Source organism: Bufo bufo, chromosome 6 (genome assembly GCF_905171765.1).
Source record: "Bufo bufo chromosome 6, aBufBuf1.1, whole genome shotgun sequence".
In the NCBI taxonomy this organism is placed as follows: domain Eukaryota; kingdom Metazoa; phylum Chordata; class Amphibia; order Anura; family Bufonidae; genus Bufo; species Bufo bufo.
In genome coordinates, this window is record NC_053394.1 from 135989638 (window position 1) to 136009796 (window position 20159).

The following is a 20159-nucleotide window of genomic DNA, read 5'->3' on the forward strand; positions in this document are numbered from 1 at the left end:
CATTATTAATTGTGTGATGATATATCATAACTCAGAAACATAACCGGATGGTAAAATTGTCTATTCATAGACATACGGTATATTATTTGCACAATAGGCCAGTATTACACCCGGCCTTTAAGACAGGGCGCAGCCCTCGGTGAGGAAACAGTCTTTCTATTGCCCCCAGTGGCTGTCACCTGCTAGTGCAGCTCCGCAGTACGACACAGGGAGGCAGGCGTTGCTCTGCAGTACGCAGGGCCCCGCCCACCAGCCCTACAATGCGGTAGTGTCCACCGGAATCTGCCCGTCAACCGTCACATCCAGCCCGGCACACACCACCAATGGGGAGAGACACCGCCATGTAAACTCGTGCTCTCAACACTGTCTCTATTTTCCTCAGTACTGTGTTCGAGGATCGCCATTTTCCCGCAGCCTAACACGGTTATATTACTGGGTCCCACTTCGGGAAAATGGCTACAGCAGTCGGGACCGGGAAATGACGTCGCTTCCTCACACTCACATCACGTGATTCTTGGGTGTGGTTTTGCTCTGCTCCAGACAAAGCGTCACCTAGCAACTAAGCGAAGTATAAATTATTCATGAGGTGACGTCATCCCGCACGGCACGTTCTTCTACAGGCGTGTGACATCAGCACGGGTGAGGCCGGTTTGAACGAGACAGAAAAAGGTAACGGCAGCGGCGTGAGAGGGGGAAGTCTCGGGGTGCAGACGGTAGGGGCGGCGGACGGTCTTGTGATAGGTAGCCCCTGATTCCTGGCGTGAAGCACCCTCACCCTCTCCTCCGAATCCTAGCCGATTCCCCCGTCCTCTCCCAGCTGGTTCAGGGTGGCGGCCCCTCATTCTCCTTACACTACGTCTACCTTTATATAACCCAGGGTGTGCCCCTATTACCGCTCATGTTCTCACCTGCACCCCCTGTATGTGCCCCTATTACCCTGACACACATCCAATACCTTACCCATTATATGCCCCCTATAGCCCCTCGTGTGGTCTCCATTACCCGTTATATGCCCATATTACCTCCTCATGTTCACCCCAACATCATCCATGAAATGCCCCTATCGCTATGGCACACATCCCGTAGTTTACCTCTGATATGCCCCCCTATTACCCCCTCCTGTCTCTAAATTGCCCCTTATATGCCCGTTAGCCTTTCTTATTATTCTCACATCTTGTGCATCTATGACCCTTTTCTCATGGTTTTCCTCCTACATCACCAATTATTTGACCCCTATACACCCTTATGTACCTGCTTAGATCAGCCGATATGCCGTTTATTACCCTCTTACATTCTCCCCTGTATTACCTGTTATGTGGCCTTTTTACCCTCTTAGTCTCCCCTGTATTACTTATTATATGCTCCCTTTTACCCCCTCACCTTCTCCCCTGTATTGCCCATTACATGCCCCATATTACCCCCTCACATTCTCCTGTGTCACCTGTTATATGCCCCTTATTACCCCCTCACATTCTCCCCTGTATCGCCCATTACATGCCCCCTATTACCCCCTCACATTCTCCTGTGTCACCTGTTATATGCCCCTTATTACCCCCTCACATTCTCCCCTGTATCGCCCATTACATGCCCCTTATTACCCCCTCACATTCTCCCCTGTATCGCCCATTACATGCCCCCTATTACCCCCTCACATTCTCCCCTGTATCGCCACTTACATTATCCCTATTACCCCCTAACATTCTCCCCTGTATCGCCCCTTACATTCTCCCTATTACCCCCTCACATTCTCCCCTGTATCGCCCCTTACATGCTCCCTATTACCCCCTCACATTCTCCCCTGTATCGCCCCTTACATGCTCCCTATTACCCCCTCACATTCTCCCCTGTATCGCCCCTTACATTCTCCCTATTACCCCTTACATTCTCCCCTGTATCGCCCCTTACATTCTCCCTATTACCCCCTCACATTCTCCCCTGTATCGCCCCTTACATTCTCCCTATTACCCCCTCACATTCTCCCTATTACCCCCTCACATTCTCCCCTGTATCGCCCCTTACATGCTCCCTATTACCCCCTTACATTCTTCTCTGTATTGCCCATTCCATTCCCCCATTACCCCCTTACATTCTCCTGTGTCACCGTTATATGCCCCCTATTACCCCCTTACATTCTCCCCTGTATTGCCCATTATATGCCCCCCTATTACATGGCTTCCATCTCCACTGATCCCTTTCACATATGACGGGGTCCCTCCGCTTCTTGATGGCAGGAATAGCGCTGCAGACGGCTACATTTATGCCATCAGGAGCACAGCGACAAATACTAAAATCCTGCGTGCTGTATCCGTCTCCCTTGCTGAGAGCATACCCCCTAAGGCTACTTTCACACTAGCGTTCAGAACGGATCTGTCTGCATTATAACTTAGAAAAATTTCTAAGTGTGAAAGTAGCCTGAGCGGATCCGTCCAGACTTTACATTGAAAGTCAATGGGGAACGGATCCGCTTGAAGATTGAGCCATATAGTGTCATCTTCAAGCGGATCCGTCCCCATTGACTTCCATTGTAAGTCTGGACGGATCCGCTCGCCTCCGCACGGCCAGGCGGACACCCGAACGCTGCAAGCAGCGTTCAGGTGTCCGCTCACTGAGCGGAGGCTGAACGTTGGCAGTCGGATGCATTCTCAGCGGATCCGCCTCCATTGAGAATGCATGAGGGCTGGACGGCTGCGTTCGGTTCCGCTTGTGAGCCCCTTCAAACGGAGCTCACGAGTGGACACCTGAACGCAGGTGTGAAAGTAGCCTAACGTGCTCATACATAACATGTATATCTGCTCTGACCACCTTCCAGATCACTAGCCGTTTCTGCCCCCTACTGGTCCATCAGCCATATCTCCCCGTGCTAATTCAATTGAGACGACCAGCGACGGATCTGTCACCAGCAATCGGCTGCCATACATGAATGAGTTGTCTAGATTGAAGGCTGTGCTGCCGCGCTCATCTGATTGCTGGTGACAGATCCGTCGCTGGTCGTCTCCATTGAATTAGCATCTCACAAACTGTGGTCTAATAGTAATGTCATTTCAGAAGACCCGAAGCAGAAATTCTGAGTGACGTGGCCGCCGCAGATTGGGTTAATATTTTGTGCTTCTGGTCCTCTCGAAACGTCTCTATCTTCACCAGGCAGCTTTGTTTGTTTGATAATCCAGAATATTTGCTAATCTGCCACCTATTGATGGCGAATTAAACCTTTCCAGATGCTGATTTACTTGTGTCCCCCCTGAGCGGGGTCTCGTGTCCCTTTTTGCTGTGCTGTCAGACTTCAGCTAAGATGGCATGCCATGCTACGACCTCCAAATCTGCTGTGCGGTCACTTGTTATCGGAGGGCTGATAGCCATGTACCTTGTAAATCCTGATGTCCATAAGACCTACCGGAAGTCCGAACTGGGAGGAAGAAGAGACCCCACCCACCTCACCAGCGCAGGGCGCACCCAGTCATGCAGGGATGACTGCCGACTTGTTCCTTGGGTGGCCTTGTGGGATTTAAGATGCTTCCAGAGCCACATGCATGCTCAGCTCTTCCACGTGTCCACGGTTGAGTTAGGAAAGACGACATCTTAGGTGGCTTCAGTCACATCTTGGAGGAGTCCAGGTTTTGTCTCTGTATATCACTGCATAAATTATGGAGGGTTGATGTCTACTTAAAGAGTTGTTCCACCGGGCAGATTAATGAAGTGAGTAATCTACATAGAAAAAATGCCAGCGTGACAAGTGGAAGAGAAGTGTCTATGTACTTTATGACCAGAGACGGCGCCGCAGCTTCATTATGGCCGACTACAGCAGGAGGAGCGGCTCAGGGACACAAACTGCTGGTTTCAGGAGGCTGTGGAGCCAACCTTGCACCGGAACAGCACCCAGTGGAACAACGAGTGGTTGTCGTGTCTTCTGAAACAGACCTAATAAGAGGCACAGTAATGAGCGCAGTGTAGAATTTAGACAGAGCCCCCCCCCCCCCCTTCCTGTGGCACAGTCATGAGACTGGTGGCACCAGGGAAGGCAGTGATCTATAGCTCCGGGTTCTGGGGCAGTCACATTGTTGTATTTTTTTTTTGCATAATTAATTTTTTTGTTCTGATCTTTGTTCTCGTATTTCTTTTTTCAGAACAATGGCAGTGAATGTTTATTCCACGTCAGTAACCAGTGACAATCTAAGTCGTCATGACATGCTTGCTTGGATTAATGAGTCCCTACAACTCAACCTGACCAAGATAGAGCATCTGTGTTCAGGTAAGTGACGGCCCTGCATACAGCCATGGAGAGGACTGGAAGTGATCAGGGGAGATTTAGAATATATTGTCTGCATGAGTGGGGCGCCCTCCACAGGACGTGTTGGGGGCTGAGTTCAGTCCCTCCTATATGGTTGACACCGGTTTTCTCCCTCCTACATTACTACACTAATGTGGAGCAGCACATGTTTGTTCTGATCACGTCCCCTGCTCCCCACCGTTCGGTGTCCAGCTGCAATGATGACGTCCTGACATGGGGTTATATGACCCCTGCAGCCTTCACATGTCATCGCAAAGTAGTGTGGGCTGGGTGTGGTCAGAATGGCAGTGCCAGGGGGTTAGTGATTAAAGGGGGTTGTCTCATCTTGCTGTTACTAGGGCAAGATGAGACACAGTTCCGACTAGGAGGTGGCATGAAGACAGTGGAGCAGCCTGGCATCTGCTGTTTCAGTAGCTCCTATTACAGTCCTTGGGAGCTACGGAAACAGCTCAGTTTCAGAAACCGCATAGCTTGCTATAATGGTGAGACGAGGCAACCCCCTTAATACATTTTTTTATTACTTATTTTCAACAAGCGGAGTTTATTTTATTTTCCCTTGGACAACAACTTTAAGTCCATTTGAAACTTGCAAAGAGCATTCCTTCCCCACCCTCCTTCAGGTTGGCAGCAGCTAGAACCCTACAGATTGAGTTGGGTTCATTCAGTAGACCTGCAGGGGTCCTGGTTATTGCATTAGTGGCAAGGGCTGAAATCATCCCCCTTCCCCCATAGCCACAGGCTACCTTATATCAAGATATCCACTGCCTGTTAGTGGCTGCCAATAGAGTTAGGCTCCATTCACACGTCCGTGGTGTATTGCGGATCCGCAACACACCCGCCCGGCACCCCTATAGAAATGCCTATTCTTGTCTGCAGCTGCGGACAAGAATAGGACATGTTTTATCTTTTGCATAGCTACGGACCCGAAGATCGGGGCCGCGCTCCGCAACTGCAGACAGCACACTGTGTGCTGTCCGCATCCATTCAGTCACCATAGAAAATGAATGGGTCCACACCCATTCCGCAAAATTGCGGAACTGATGCGGACCCATTTGTGGACGTGTGAAAGGAGCCTTAAAGGGCTTCTGTCACCCCACTAAAGTGTTTTTTGTTTTTTTTGGGCTAGTTAAATTGGTTATATTGCGATATATGAAAATATAATGGTGTTGCTTACTTTGATCCAGCAGTTTCTTCCAAAAACGAAGTTTTATAATATGTAAATTAGGTCTCTACCAGCAAGTAGGGCGGCTACTTGCTGGTAGCTGCTGCAGAAAACCGCCCCCTCGTCGTGTTGATTGACAGGGCCAGCCGGGATCTCCTCCTCCGGCCAGCCCTGTCGGCATTTCAAAAATCGTGCGCCTGTGTTCATTCGGCGCAGGCGCTCTGAGATGAGGAGGCTCGTCTCCTCAGCACTCCCTCAGTGCGCCTGCGCCGATGACATCACCGAAATAGAAGACGTCATCGGCGCAGGCGCACTGAGGGAGTGCTGAGGAGACGAGCCTCCTCATCTCAGAGCGCCTGCGCCGAATGAACACAGGCGCACGATTTTTGAAATGCCGACAGGGCTGGCCGGAGGAGGAGATCCCAGCTGGCCCTGTCAATCAACACGACGAGGGGGCGGTTTTCTGCAGCAGCTACCAGCAAGTAGCCGCCCTACTTGCTGGTAGAGACCTAATTTACATATTATAAAACTTCGTTTTTGGAAGAAACTGCTGGATCAAAGTAACACCATTATATTTTCATATATCGCAATATAACTAATTTAACTAGCCCAAAAAAAAAAAAAAATCACAGAAGCCCTTTAAACTGCGCATTGCAGTGAGAAGTTTGCTCAGGCATTGATTGACTTTGACTTCCTGTAAAAGTGCATGGTGTGGAGTTGTCATTGATATAACTGAGCCATAGTTAAAAGTAGAGTTGTTGCGATACCAAATTTTTGATTCGGTTTCGATACCATGAAAAAGTATTGCGATACTCGATACCATTCGATACCACGCGAAAAAAATAAACAAAAAAAGCCACGTGCATTCCTCATTTTTAAAAATGGCGAATCGCGCAGTTTTTATTTTATTTTTTCTGTTCCGGCATTCACCACCTAGATTTTTTTTTTATATTTTAATAGTTTGGACTTTTCTGACGTGGCGATGTAATATGTTTATTTATATATTTTATATGTGAAATTGGGAAAAGGGGGGTGATTTATACTTCATATTTTAGTGTTTTTTTTTTTTTTTCACTTTTTATTTAATAACTATTTCCCCCCTTAGGGGCTAGAACCTGGGATCTTTCATCCCTTTTCCTATTCACCCTGATAGATCTCTATCAGGGTGAATAGGACTCCACACTGTCCCTGCTGCTCTGTGCTTTGTGCACACAGCATCAGGGATGTTACCATGGCAACCAGGGCTTCTGTAGCGTCCTGGCTGCCATGGTAACCGATCGGAGCCCCAGGCTTACACAGCTGGGGCTCCGATCAGAAGCTGCCACTGCACCACCAATGAGGGGGAGTGGAGAGGTCCCTGTGGCCACTGCCACCAATGATTTTAATACTGGAGGGTTGAGAGGGGCCGGCGCACTGTGCCACCAATGATTTTAATGGGATGGGGGGATTGAGGGGGGGGCACACTGCACCACCAATGATTTTACCCCTTTATACAGGAGGCGGGTACTAGCAGATCAGCGGCAGTTAACTGCCGCTGATCGCAGCTCCCTGTCAGGGGCAGGGTGCCGGCAATGCGATTCTGCTGCTGGCACCCGCCTCCTGTATGTGTTAAAGACTGACTACTGTATATGAGTCCAGACTTTCACTATTAGGCCACACAGAGCGGCGCCCAGCGATGTCTCAGCACTCACCATTTAGTCCTGGGCGCCGCTCCGTTCGCCCGCAGTGCCCCATTACTGTCTCCTCTCCTGCTCCACATGCTGCTGATTACTATCGGAGCGATGGGAGGAGACATCAGCTTCACTAGTGGGCGTTCCTTCTCCCTGGCTGTAGCGCTGTCCAATCGCAGCGCAGGGAAAAGGAACGCCCACTAGTGAAGCTGATGTCTCCTCCCATCGCTCTGATAGTAATCCTATCATTGGTGGCGCAGTGCGCCCGCCCCTCCTCCGCCCCTCTCTTCTCATTGCCGCCCCTCCTCCGCCCCTCTCTTCTCATTGCCGCCCCTCCTCCGCCCCTCTCTTCTCATTGGTGGCAGCAGCACAGGGGGAGGGAGGACAGCTTCCTTCTCCCCGTGCTGCTGAGAGAGAACATGAGCGCGCCGATAGCAGCGCGCTCATGTTCAGAGATACTAGACTGCGCAGAAGCGCAGCCCAGTATCGAAAAAACGGAAATCCCGGTATCGTATCGATACCGGGACAAAAGTATCGATTGGGTATCGAAATTTCGATACCCGCAACAACCCTAGTTAAAAGGGTGTCTCTCTTCAGCAAATTACATTAATCTTGTAGAGAAAGTTAATGCAAGGCACTTACTAATGTATTGGGATTGTCCATATTACTTTCCCTTGCTGGATGGATTCATTTTTCCATCCTATTGTACACTTCTCGTGTTCAGGAGTTATGGCCTCTGCTGCAGTGTAGGTATAAGGTGGCCCCCACGAGAGGCTGGACCTTTTTCCAATAGTGTGATAGCACGACCACCACTACTGGATTGCAGGGTGGTCTTACCCCTGGAAACGGTGTAAAAGGAGTTTGAGAAATGAATCCAGCCAGCAGAGGAAGCAATATGGACAATCGCAATAATAAGTGCCTTGTATTAACGTACATGCCATTTGCTGAAGTGAGACAACTCCTTAAGTCAGCCTGGCAACTGCAGGGCTTTGACCAGCATTTAATGTCTCCACTGTCTATAGTTGAAGTGTACCTGCACTTTCAAAAGGATTTTGGTATGTCATAGCGACATTAAAGGTTTTGGTTGGTGGGGGTCCGAGTCCTGAGACTCCCAGCGATCTCTAGAATGAGCAGAGAGAAGTGCTCACATATCGGGATCTCTCCTCACTGCTGAAGACGCGGTCAGTAGTCTGTCTCAAGTCTGTCTCCAGCAGTGAGGAAAGTGAGCACTTCTTTCCTCATTTTAGTGATCTATGAGGGTCTTAGCACTCAGACCCTAACCAATAAAAACCTGAGACGTCACTTTTTTTTTTTTTAAATACGGGGACACTTAAGTGCGGCTTTGCTGCCTGCTGATGTTTGGCTATTGTGCTGTTGCCCAGTAACTGTGGTCATTGTCTGCCGTCAGCGACCCTTCAGTAGCTGGCCCTCATGTTCTAGAAGTGTTAACGGCTTTGTTGCTATAGTGCCAGTTTCTTTCCTAAGATCCAGTGTCGGATAGCTTCATTGTTATATTGATGTGGGGGTTGTGTGGGCGTCTTAGGATGAAGCATTTGCCATTAGAGTTTTTGGTTCATTTTGCCTTAAAGTACATAGTTTGGGTTGCTGTTATGGTACTTGAAGAAATGCAAAGCCCCCTTCCCTACCCACCAGTGCACGGCAATATTATAGAAGAGAGCTTGTCTGGTATGCTGGGCCCTGGTTACCACGCCAAGGGGCTGGAGCATGTCATCTCTGTGAATGACCACGCCAGATCTACACAAGGACATACAGATTCAGTACGATCACACACAGGCCTTGTCTACCGTTTCTCAGGAATGCCCTGAGCATATCTGGGCCGCTTCTTGGCAAACTGCTTGCATGCTTGTGATTCCACATCTGGCCATGTAAAGGAACCTACACTTATGCCCTTACACAGGTAAATTTTGAGCTGCTTCCTTTTTTATTTTTTATTTTTTTGTTTCAAAACTTATTTATTACAAATAGCAAAAAAATAAATACATTTGCAAAGCATACATGTAAATACATAAGAAATACACAGAAGCATCGAATATCGGTGGATAATGTCAAATATAGTTTGAAGAAGCAGGATGTGTATAAAAACAAAGCAGTCGTAAAACATTAGGAACATAAGGGCACATTCATTAAGACTGGTGTTGCCCATGGTGGTGCAACTAACCATCGTGCTGCCATCTGTGCCTGAAATAACCCTAAAATAGGCGTATTTGAGTATAATGACTCCCATAACCTACAATATGAGTTACATGAATAATGCAGTATGAAAATAAAAGGGCTCAACTGCTGTGACTCTTCTGGCCCAAGAGTCAAAGGAGTTCTGCAGTTTGTTTAAACTGATGATCTATCCTCTAGATAGATCATCTGATCGGCGGGGGTCCGACACCTGGGACCCCCGTCGATCAGCTGTTTGAGAAGGCAGCAGCGCTCCACGAGCACCACGGCCTTCTCACGGTTTACTGCAGGCCCAGTGACATCACGACGACTACCAACTTGTCTGGGCGGGGCTAAGCTCCATTCAAGTGAACAGAGCTTAGCCCCGCCCAGGCCAGTGATACTAGTGGTGATGTCACTGGGCCTGCGGTAAACAGTGTCCCGGGTGTCGGACCCCTGCCGATCAGATGCTGATGAACTATCCAGAGGATAGATCATCAGTTTAAACAAACTGCAGAACCCCTTTAGGCTAGGTCTACACGACGACATGTCGCGCTGCACTACACTATACGTCGCACGGCAATTGTTACGATTGTCTATGGCAGTGATGGTGAACCTTTTAGAGACCGAGCGCCCGAACTGCAACCCAAAACCCACTTATTTATCGCATAGTGCCAACACGGCAATTTACCCTGAATATGGGCCCTTGCATCTGACCTTTATCTATGATGTTCGTGTGCATTCTGTATTTTGCGTAACGGGACAGCTGGCCCCTAATAGAACAGGACTATCCTTGTCCATAATACGGACAATAATAGGACATGTTCTATTTTTTTGCGGAACGGACATACAGAAATGGAATGCATATGGAGTAACTTCCGTTTTTTTTGCAGACCCATTGAAATGAATGGTTCCGCATACAGTCCGCAAAAAAAACTGAATGGACACGTGTGCATGAGCTCTACTACAGTCCGATATAGTATATCTTCCATGTACTCTATCACTTAGCTATAACAGCCTGCCTACATTCAGTGCGCTGCCTGTGCTGTTCATAGTGCACCCTGCGCTGATGAATGGCAGGAAGAGTCTAAGGCATATGGGTACACCATAGACTTTTTCCAGGGTGCGGGTGCCCACAGAGAGGGCTCCGAGTGCCGCCTCTGGCACCCGTGCCATAGGTTCGCCACCACTGGTCTATGGTGTCGCAACATACTGCGACACGACAGTCGCAGAAAAATCCATCTCAAATGGATTTTTATTTTTTTTTTGCAACTGTCACATCACATTCGCAGCGCCACACCATAGACTATCATTATAAAAATTGTTGCGTGACAGCCTTAAAAGGGAGAAAGAGGTCAGTTAAGTCTTCTGTAGGCTATTCTAAGTGTTCAAGGATTGGCACAGTTTAGGGTACTTTCACACTTGCGGCAGGACGGATCCGACATGCTGTTCACCATGTCGGATCCGTACTGCGGCTATTTCGCCGTGCCGCTGGACCGCCGCTCCGTCCCCATCGACTATAATGGGGGCGGAGCTCCGGCACGGCGAAAGGCCGCCGGACTAAAATTACTGCATGTCAAAATAGCCGCAGGACGGATCCGACATGGTGAACAGCATGTCTGATCCGTCCTGCCGCAAGTGTGAAACTAGCCTTAACCATGGATTCCATACTTTTGAGACCTGTTCCCTGGAATCACTTAGAGTGGCATTAAGTATCTGGTATAACGCCGTGTGATTAACCCTATGAATAACTGCAGAGATAGAAAGTGAGGGAGACCTCCACCTGGACACAATATGAATTCTTGCAGACATTAGAAGATATTGTAGACGTTTATAGGCAGTATTATTAAATGTTGGTCGTTTAAGCCCCAGTACACAGGTGCTGAGAATGGGGGATCTCTCCCAAACGCGTCAAACAATCCTCTTGATATTGGGCCAGATCTGTCTTACTTTGGGACTAGGTCCACCATACATGGAGGGTGTTGCCAGTTTCTTGACAACCCCTAAAACATAAGGGAAAACCATTGGATAAATAAGGTGCAATCTAGAAGGCACCATATATACTCTGTGGTATATTTAAAGAAGTTAAAGGGAACCTGTCACCGGGATTTTGTGTATAGAGCTAAGGACATGGGTTGCTAGATGGCCGCTAGCACATCTGCAATACCCAGTCCCCATAGCTCTGTGTGCTTTTATTGTGTAAAAAAAAACAACTATTTTATACACATGCCAATGAACCTGAGATGAGTCCTGTCCCTGATTCATCTCACGTACAGGACTCATCTCAGGTTAATTTGCATATGTTTTAAATCGTGTTTTATTTTTTTTATTTTTTTACACAATATATGAGGACTTTAGAATGAATGTGTTGGATGTGGTAAGACTATTTAAAGCATAATAACAGGATAGACGGCAATCAATTATTATGGGAAGCAGGAAAGGCATTTCTAAAGGGACGGATAATTTCCTATGTGGCAGGGCAGAAAAGGAGACTAACACAAACAATTATACCAGCCATACCCCACTCCTCTACACAGAGTAATGGGCTAGGGCGAAAAAAAGATTACGAACTCTGGCTCATCTGTAGGGAAGATCTATATGGAACTGCACAGGCCCAATTGTTCAAGTTTGGGAATAAGATGGGGAAACTTCTGACATCCCTAGTAAAAGGCCCGTTCAAGCATTCCCCAATTGCTCTGATGAAGGATAAGTGGGGAAAGACACACTCACCCGGGCAAGGTAAATGACATTTTTGAGGGATTTCTATGCTGATCTATACTTGGGTAGTCTTGGCAAAAGCTAAAAAGCAAGCCACTGGCTTAGAAGCTTGGGGCTTCCCGAACTCAGGGGGAGGATATGAATTTGAAACTCAATAAAAAAAATTACAGGGGTGCCCATTATCCCCACTTTTCCAATCTATTGATCAAAGCCCTCTCCTGAGCTATAGCCTCAGCTTCTAACCTAACTGGGATCAAAGTAGGGGAGGTGGAGGTACATCACACCTTATTTGCGGGCGACCTGCTGCTGTTCAGGAAGATCCCTGTCCGGATGTTCTAAGTAGTGTTTAAAGGGGTTCTGCACTTTCATTTAACTGATCTATCCTCTGGATAGATCATCAGCTTCTGATCGGCGGGGGTCCAACACCCGGGACCCCCGCCGATCAGCTGTTTGAGAAGGCAGCGGCGCTCCAGCAGCGCCGCGGCCTTCTCACTGTTTACCGCCGGCTCACTGACGTCACGACTATTATCGGCTAGCGTGGGCGGGGCTAAGCTCCATTCCAGTGAACAGAGCTTAGCCCTGCCCACGCTAGTTGATGCTAGTCGTGACGTCAGTGGGCCAGCGGTAAACGGTGAGAAGGCTGCAGCGCTGCTGGAGCGCCGCTGCCTTCTCAAACAGCTGATCGGCCGGGCTCCCGGGTGTTGGACCCCCACTGATCAGAGGCTGATGATCTATCCAGAGGATAGATCATCAGTTAAATGAAAGTGCAGAACCCCTTTAAGCTTCTCTCGGATTTTGGGACTATGTCAGGCTTTAGGCTAAATATATCTAAGTGTGAAATCTTGGACCTGGCCCCAAGACTGAGAACATGCAGTTGGAGGCATTTCCGGTAACAATACCCAAGACCTCAGTGAAATACTTAAACATTAATATCAGATGAACTCCTGAATCATTATATTTGTTAAACTACCCTAAAGCAATCCAGAATACATTATCAGACATAGACATGGTGGATGAAACTCCCTCTCGGTGCTGGGGAGATGACATTCAGTGAAGATGGTTAGTTTTGCAAAACTAATCTACCCCCATGCAAACTATCCCGGTTTTACCAAAACACTCAGATGTTATTACTCTGCAAACTGCCTTGAGATATCTTATATGGTCAGGTAAAAGAGTGCATCTCGTTGAATAAGCTGATGCTACTGAGGGGGTGAGCAGACCTACCAGATATCAGAACTTGCCGTTTGGCCAATTTGCTTCGACATGGAATTGATTGGATAGGAGGGTCTTCTGAATTTTCCATTCTGGCACTAGTCAGTTGGTATACCCTTGGAGTCTAAATGCTCTCTGGCGTACCAGCTTCTCTGCTATGCCCTCTCAACTACAAAATTAGAGACACGGTAGCGGCCCGGAAGGCATTGTGGAAAGTTTACCACAAACCATTTCTAATTTCCCAATATCTCATTCCTTGGAAACGCCCTGAATTTACACCTGGCCCTATAAACAATTCACTGCTTGGAGACAGAAGGGTCTTCTCACAGTAAGGAATTTATGGAATGCTGGTACAATGAGATATTATTCTTTAAGGAACTGTGCGACATATGTCATCTAGATTAAACCCACTTTCTAGCGCATCACCCAGTCATGAGCTTTCTCAAACCGAGATTGAAAGACCTCTCCACAGATGAGATGGAGGACATCCTCTCTGATCCTAAGGAAATTAAGTCCTTAGCAAGACTATATGGCTTGTTGAGGAGAGCAAATAAAATGGGGGCAAAGGGGCTCTTTTTAAGAAGTGAGGAGATAGTGAAGGTGACGGAGGTCATACTAGAGCAGTATCTAGTGAGATATGGAGAGAAACACAATTTTGCCTTATGCATAGGGGAATTTACGGATGTCATTTGCATGATCGGGGAGGAGGCCATCAGGATGCACGCAGCATTGCATGTCCTAAGTGCTACACGATGAATGCTCACCTCCTACATGGGATTTGGACATGCCTGACAGTAAGCAAACTATGGAAGTCTCTGAGACTATCCAAAACCTTATGAAACTTCAATTATCACATCATCTTGTTTTCCATCATACCGTACATTTGGTTCCTATGGCGGGGCAGGCGCTAATATTAGCGATTTTAAACACTGCGTATTGAGACACTGGCTAAAACCTGACTTCCCGACTATATCCGAAATAACAGAGCACACACAACCATGGCTGACGGCAGATATGTAGGAGACCGGGAGGCAAAGTACTCTAACGGTTTCTTACGAAAAGGGAAGGGTTTATAGGTGCATTCTACGCACCCACAGAGACCACTGACCTGCTACTTAATTTGGGACACCCCACTGTGTGGCAGAGCCTCTCATAGGGACCAAATCGGCCTGTTTCGGGATCTCGGGTCACCGGGCAATACACTTAAATGCTACTAGACCGAGACCTGGAGATGGCTGAATACAGTTTGAATGAGCTGTATGTAGGATGATAGAAGAGCGCATCAGACATCATGCAGATCTATTGGGATACGGGAAGCGAGGGGGGGGGGAGGGGTTATGTACTTCTGTATTCTTGTCTATTGGAATATGTTGACATGTGCTACATTTCTACTCTATTGTGGAATGTTTTGTGCACATTTGGCACATCTAATTTTCTGCTCTTTGCTCCACAAAGGGGTGTGGCCTAAGATGCGCCATTTAGAGCCATATTTGCGCCACTGTTCTGGCCTATAATTGTCTCAAACTAAGCCAACCATAGCTTTATACAAAAGTGTCTCTCCCTGCACCACATTATCATCCAGCCTGAGCCCCTGTGATAAATGTTGTGAGTCTAGACAGCCAAAGTTTACACCATTTACAGGATTAGAAAATCTGGGCCAGAGTGTCTTACAGATTGCATTTTCATCATGGTGATTGCATGAAAAAGGCCAAGAGCTTCAGCATGCTGCATTTTTCAAAAGGAGCCAGAAGGACAAAAAATTGCCACCTAATTAAAGGGGTTGCTTAAGATTTTCATCTTCTATCCTCTGAATAAGTCATGAAAGGAGTTATCCGACTGATGACCTAGGGATAGGTCGTTAGTATCTAGTGGGCTGACACCTGGCATCACTGCCGATCAGCTGTTTGAGAAGGCACCACCGTGGCTTTCTTGCCGCTTGTTTTAAGCCATTGACTTCACATGGCCTAGGTTCAGTTCAAGTGGATAGGGCTTAGGCTACTTTCACACTCTAGTTCGGGCTTGGGATCGGTGTTCTGTAGATTGTATTATTTTCCCTTATAACATGGTTATAAGGGAATGTTAAGTAAAACAGCGCTGGAGGGGTTAAAAAAATTAATAAAAAATCATTTAACTCACCTTAGTCCACTTGTTCGCGATGCCGGCATCTGCTTCTGTCCCCTTTACTGAATAGGACCTGTGCTGAGCATTAATTATAGGTTAAGGACCTTTGACGCCAATCCGGTCATCACATGATCTTTTACCAATGGGTGCGGATAGGATGCGGACCCATTAATTTTAATGGATCCGCAAAAAACGCGGACAGCACACCGTGTGCTGTCCGCATCAGTATGTCCGTTCCGTTGCTCCGCCCAAAAAATAGTGCATGTCCTATTTTTTTTTTTTTCTAGTTTGCGGACAAGGACAGGCATTATTACAATAGATCTGCAAAAAAAAACGGATGCCATACGGAAAGTCATCCCTTTTTTTTTTTTTTTTTTTTTTTTTTTTCCCTGGACCGCAAAACAGTCGTGTGCATGTAGCCTTAACATCTGGCGTTTTTAGCTGGAGAAAACACCGCTAAAAGTGCTGAAAAACTCCACCATAACCCTTCCTTTTACTGCAGTTTCCCATTAATACCCCATCTTCCTTGACGAAACAAGAGCTTGGGTGGTAGACACCCTTTTTATATACAGCTGCCTTTATCTGCTGTGGTCCTCTGGGTCTGGTTCCTCCTCGCCTGTACACTCGGCTCTGTCTGAGCTGCACAAGTCTCACAATCCATGTAACTCATCACTCCCTGAGAGTCTATGAATGGTTTACTTTACACAGGACTGCACAAGTCCCTGGTGTGAAGACTGAAACCGTTCCTCAGACCTCATTGCCTTTTCATGGAGATCCTGAATATCAACGGACTGCTATTCCCTGAATGCCTCTAAATGAGGGCCTTTGTTCCTCTAAATGAAGTCATTTGTTAATGTGGCTTTATTTGCCACTTGGTACAACCGGTTTTATAATCTGGACCATGCTTAATCTTCTATCAGCCAGAAAGGTGAGCCACTTGTAAGGACGTGAGTCCTGCATGCATTACATGGACATCGCCTATCTTCAGGATGGGTCATCAATATCTGATCGAAAGAGGTCGCAATAACACCTGTACAAGCGTCATAGCCGTTTTTCTCCCTGGGAAAAGGTCTAAGGCGTTCCAATTCGCCTTAGACTTTTTTCCCTGCTTTTCATCAGCGCTGAGTGCGCTGTGTGCGCTGTGAACAGCGCTGGCAGCGCAGCAATGCTGCCTGTGCCTGCAATAACCAATAGCAAAGCTCCGGACAGGATGGAGCTTTGCTATTGGTTAGTTTGGGCGGGCGCTGGAGCGATTTGGCGCCCTGCAGCAGTGGAGCCAACGGCAGCTGGAAGGAGGGGGGGCCGGCTTCTAGGGGATACTTGAATATGGAGTGCCGGGCGCCCTACCCAAAGACTCTGGCGGCTGTGGAGCTAAAGACTGGGCCCAGACATGAAGATGACGCAGAACAAGATGACAGCAGCGTGTAATGTAAAGATGTGTGTGATCACACCCTGCATTACATCACATGCATGTATGTAGTGAATGCAGACGGGCTATTCTAGCCAAGTGGTAAAGTACATGGAAGACTCACCATATTGGACTGGACTTTATAACTTCGCTATAATGGCTTGATGTTTATTTAGACCAGTAATGGTCCCCTGCATAAATTCCCACCTCTTAGGCCCTGTTCACATCACCACTATTTATTTCTGTTCTGCTCATCTAATGGAGCAGAACAACAAAAATAACGGAAGTGCTGGATTGGGCACGTAAGGCTGGGGTTGTCACTCGATCAACATGCACAACAGATGCCATACTGTGACATCTATCACCATGGAGTTCCATTGTATAAAAATACTTTTTATTTTTTTGAGGACTTTGCAGGATGGCAATGTGCAGTGTACCACGTTTTTGCATCCTGCAAAGTCCAGCAAAAAGGCTAACGTATGGCGTCTGTTAATGTATGTTTTTTGTGTGTACATTAAATCTATGGCAGAAATGTGATGTGAACTCGGCCTGACAGGGAAGAAGCTGAACAGACCCCGCTTACTATGATGGAGTCGGTTCAGTTTCCATTCACAAGCCTGTCTTTTTACCAGGCCAAAAAAGTGCTGCATGTGAGGCTTTTTTGTGTCCGGTCTTTAGACAGAATCTGTAACAGAGGCTCCAAACGCAGATGTGAGCAAGTGTAGGCCGATATATTATGTATTTGAATTACTGCAAATTTCATACTCCTCCTCGGGTAAAAAAATACTCCTCAAAAATGGTCGGAGGAGTATTTTTACTCTTTTGGAAAAAATGTAGTGCGACCTCTGCTGATCGGTGAGTGCTGCGGCTTCTTGTCTATGGATTATGTGGCTTTTATCGTGAATGGTATTGAGCTGCAATAAATAGTATGTGGCGGTGCTTAGTACAGTATGAAGAGGCCACAATGCTTGTCTGAGCACCGCTTGGGCCTAGAGCAGCAGGACCTGGAACGGATGCAAATCCGCATTTTCGAGATCCGCATCTGTTTTTCTCGCCCATATTCCTTGGGGGACACAGGAAACCATGGGTATAGCTCTGCTCCCTAGGAGGCGTGACACTAAGTGAAAGCTGTAAGCCCCTCCTCCATCAGCTATACCCTTCAGCCTGGAGAAGAGACTGCCAGTTTTTGCTTAGTGTCCAAGGAGGCAAGACACCCCCTGCTTATGCAGGGTTGTTTTCCTATGATTTTTTATTTTTACGTTATTTGTTGTTTTTAATTCGGTTTTTTTCTACTTACAGGGACAACAGAGGCGCATTAGACCCCTCTGTTTCTCCCGGGGTTGAGTTGCGCCAGTGCCGGTAATTCCGCACTGCCGCCTCCCCCACAGAAGACAAGGTGGACCAGGGCAGCCTCGCTCCCCTGCGTCCCGCCAGCTCAGGGTCGCCCGCACGCCAAGTCCCTCCCCCGGCTTGCTGCCACTGCGGTGCCAGGAGCTGAAGGGGCGACCCCGCTGGATGGATTGAGGGTGAAGACAGCGTATGGTGAGACAGGCTGCTCCAGCCTCCCCTTCCTCCCTCCCACCGCTGCTACAGGCCTCCTGGGCTCCCATGGCCACTGTTACTACATGGCCACTGCTACATCGTGCGCCCACCCCTCCCCCCCCCCCCCCCCCCCCCCCGATATCGGACCGTTACCGGGCAGGGGAGTTTATCTGGGCAAGTCCTTGGCAGGGACGCTGCCTTCTGCCACATCCAGGCGCGGAGGGGGCCGTTTTCTTGGCGTGAACGGCGCCATTTCAGGCCGGCACTTCATTATCCTTGGGGGTTAAGTTCATTTTGCCGCGCGCGCGCGGCTCTGCTTCAGAGCGGCAGGGAGGGGGCGGAGCTTCCTACATGCGCTCCGCTACTTCCGGGTTCATCGCACAGTGCTGCGTGGAATCCTCTCTGCAGTGCGATCCGAAGCCGGTGCTGCTGCCTCTCCTCCACAGCCTCCTCAGTCTGTTCCCCCTTACCGCTGCCGCTTGCATCATCCGGGTCTGGTAGGACTTTTAACCCCCTCCGTGCCACAGTACTGTCGCTTGGGTGTTATCCCCGTTTCTTTCCTTGGGGTCTCCCACTTTAAGTGCAACATCTTTGTTCCACCATGTCAGACCCTTCTGCAGCCGCCAAGCCTTGGTACCATGCCTGTACTGCTTGTAGGGAACCCTTTCCCCGGGGGCAGTCTGATCCGCACTGTACTGCATGTCGGGCTCCACCGCAGCCTCAGTCGCCCGCTGTGTCGCTCCCTGCTGCCTCTGACCCGCCTGACTGGGCTAGATCCCTGTCCCAGGCCGTGGAAAGCCTCACTCATGTCGTGGGCCGCCTAATAGACAGGCCGCCTACCCCGCAGGACGCCACTCTTACTGTCGCGCCCTCCGGGTCCACCGCTTCTGCCGCTGCAGCGGGTTCACTCTCCTTTAGTGACCCCTCCCGAGCTAGGCACTCTCAGAAGCGTATTAGAGTAGAGCGAGCCTCCTCCTCGGATGCCTCCCTCTCCCCGCCACGCGTGCGCACCCAGACGAGCCTCTCCTCCCCAAAGGATTCGCTCTCTGAAGGTGAATTGGCGGTTTCAGATTTGGAAATGGACTCGGCCCTGCCGTCCAAGCTAGCCTCAGCGATGGGTCAACTCATCTCTGATATTCGTGACACCTTTAAGGTGCAGGATGATCCCCCTAGCTCGGACGCAGCTAGCGTCTCATTTATCAGACCCAGGCAGGTCTCAAAAGTCTTCCCAATCCACTCTGATTTCTCCTCTGTGGTGTCTAAGGCTTGGGCTCGACCGGACGCCCGTTTTGTCAACCCCAAGAAGCTGGACATTTGCTATCCTTTTCCAGCAGATGTCGTGGCCACATGGTCTTCCCCACCCAAGGTGGACCCCCCTGTGGCCCGGCTGTCGAAGAACACGGCCATCCCTGTTCCCGACGGGTCCTCTCTTCAGTCAGCGGAGGACCGTCGCATGGAGACCCTTTCTAAGGGCATTTTTGCTGCCTCCGGTTCGGCTCTCAGACCGGTTTTTGCCTCTGCTTGGGCAGGGAAAGCAATCTCTGCTTGGGGTGCGCAGCTGGAACAGGAGTTGGACTCGGACGTCCCTATCCAGGACCTGCGTTCCTTGGCCCAGCTTATTGTTCGGGCCGGGAATTTTGTTTGTGAGGCCTCCCTTGATGCGGGAGCCCTTATTGCACGCTCCTCCGCCCTGGCAGTTTCCGTCAGGAGGGAGCTCTGGCTGAAGGTTTGGAAAGCGGACGCTGCCTCCAAACGTTCCTTGGCGGGGCTACCGTTTGCGGGTTCCCGCCTTTTCGGGGTCCGCCTAGACGAACTTATTTCGGAGGCCACGGGTGGTAAAAGCACCCATCTTCCTCAACCCCAAGCCAGGGG

At 48.8% G+C, this 20159-nt stretch overlaps 1 protein-coding gene across 3 annotated transcripts in view; it reads left to right on the forward strand.

Moving 5' to 3' along the window:
* Positions 1–590: 590 nt before the first annotated feature.
* MAPRE1 (microtubule associated protein RP/EB family member 1) overlaps positions 591–20159 on the forward strand; it is a 45113-nt gene continuing 25544 nt past the window's right edge. Inside the window, exons 1-2 of one of the 3 annotated variants that reach the window (XM_040436125.1) lie at positions 591–669; positions 4122–4246. In XM_040436125.1, coding sequence (XP_040292059.1) covers positions 4126–4246 — 121 coding nt within the window. In that variant the 5' untranslated portion in view covers positions 591–669; positions 4122–4125. Of the gene's footprint in view, positions 714–4121; positions 4247–20159 lie in introns of those variants that run through there. The other 2 variants (XM_040436126.1, XM_040436127.1) reach the window with 2 other exon arrangements.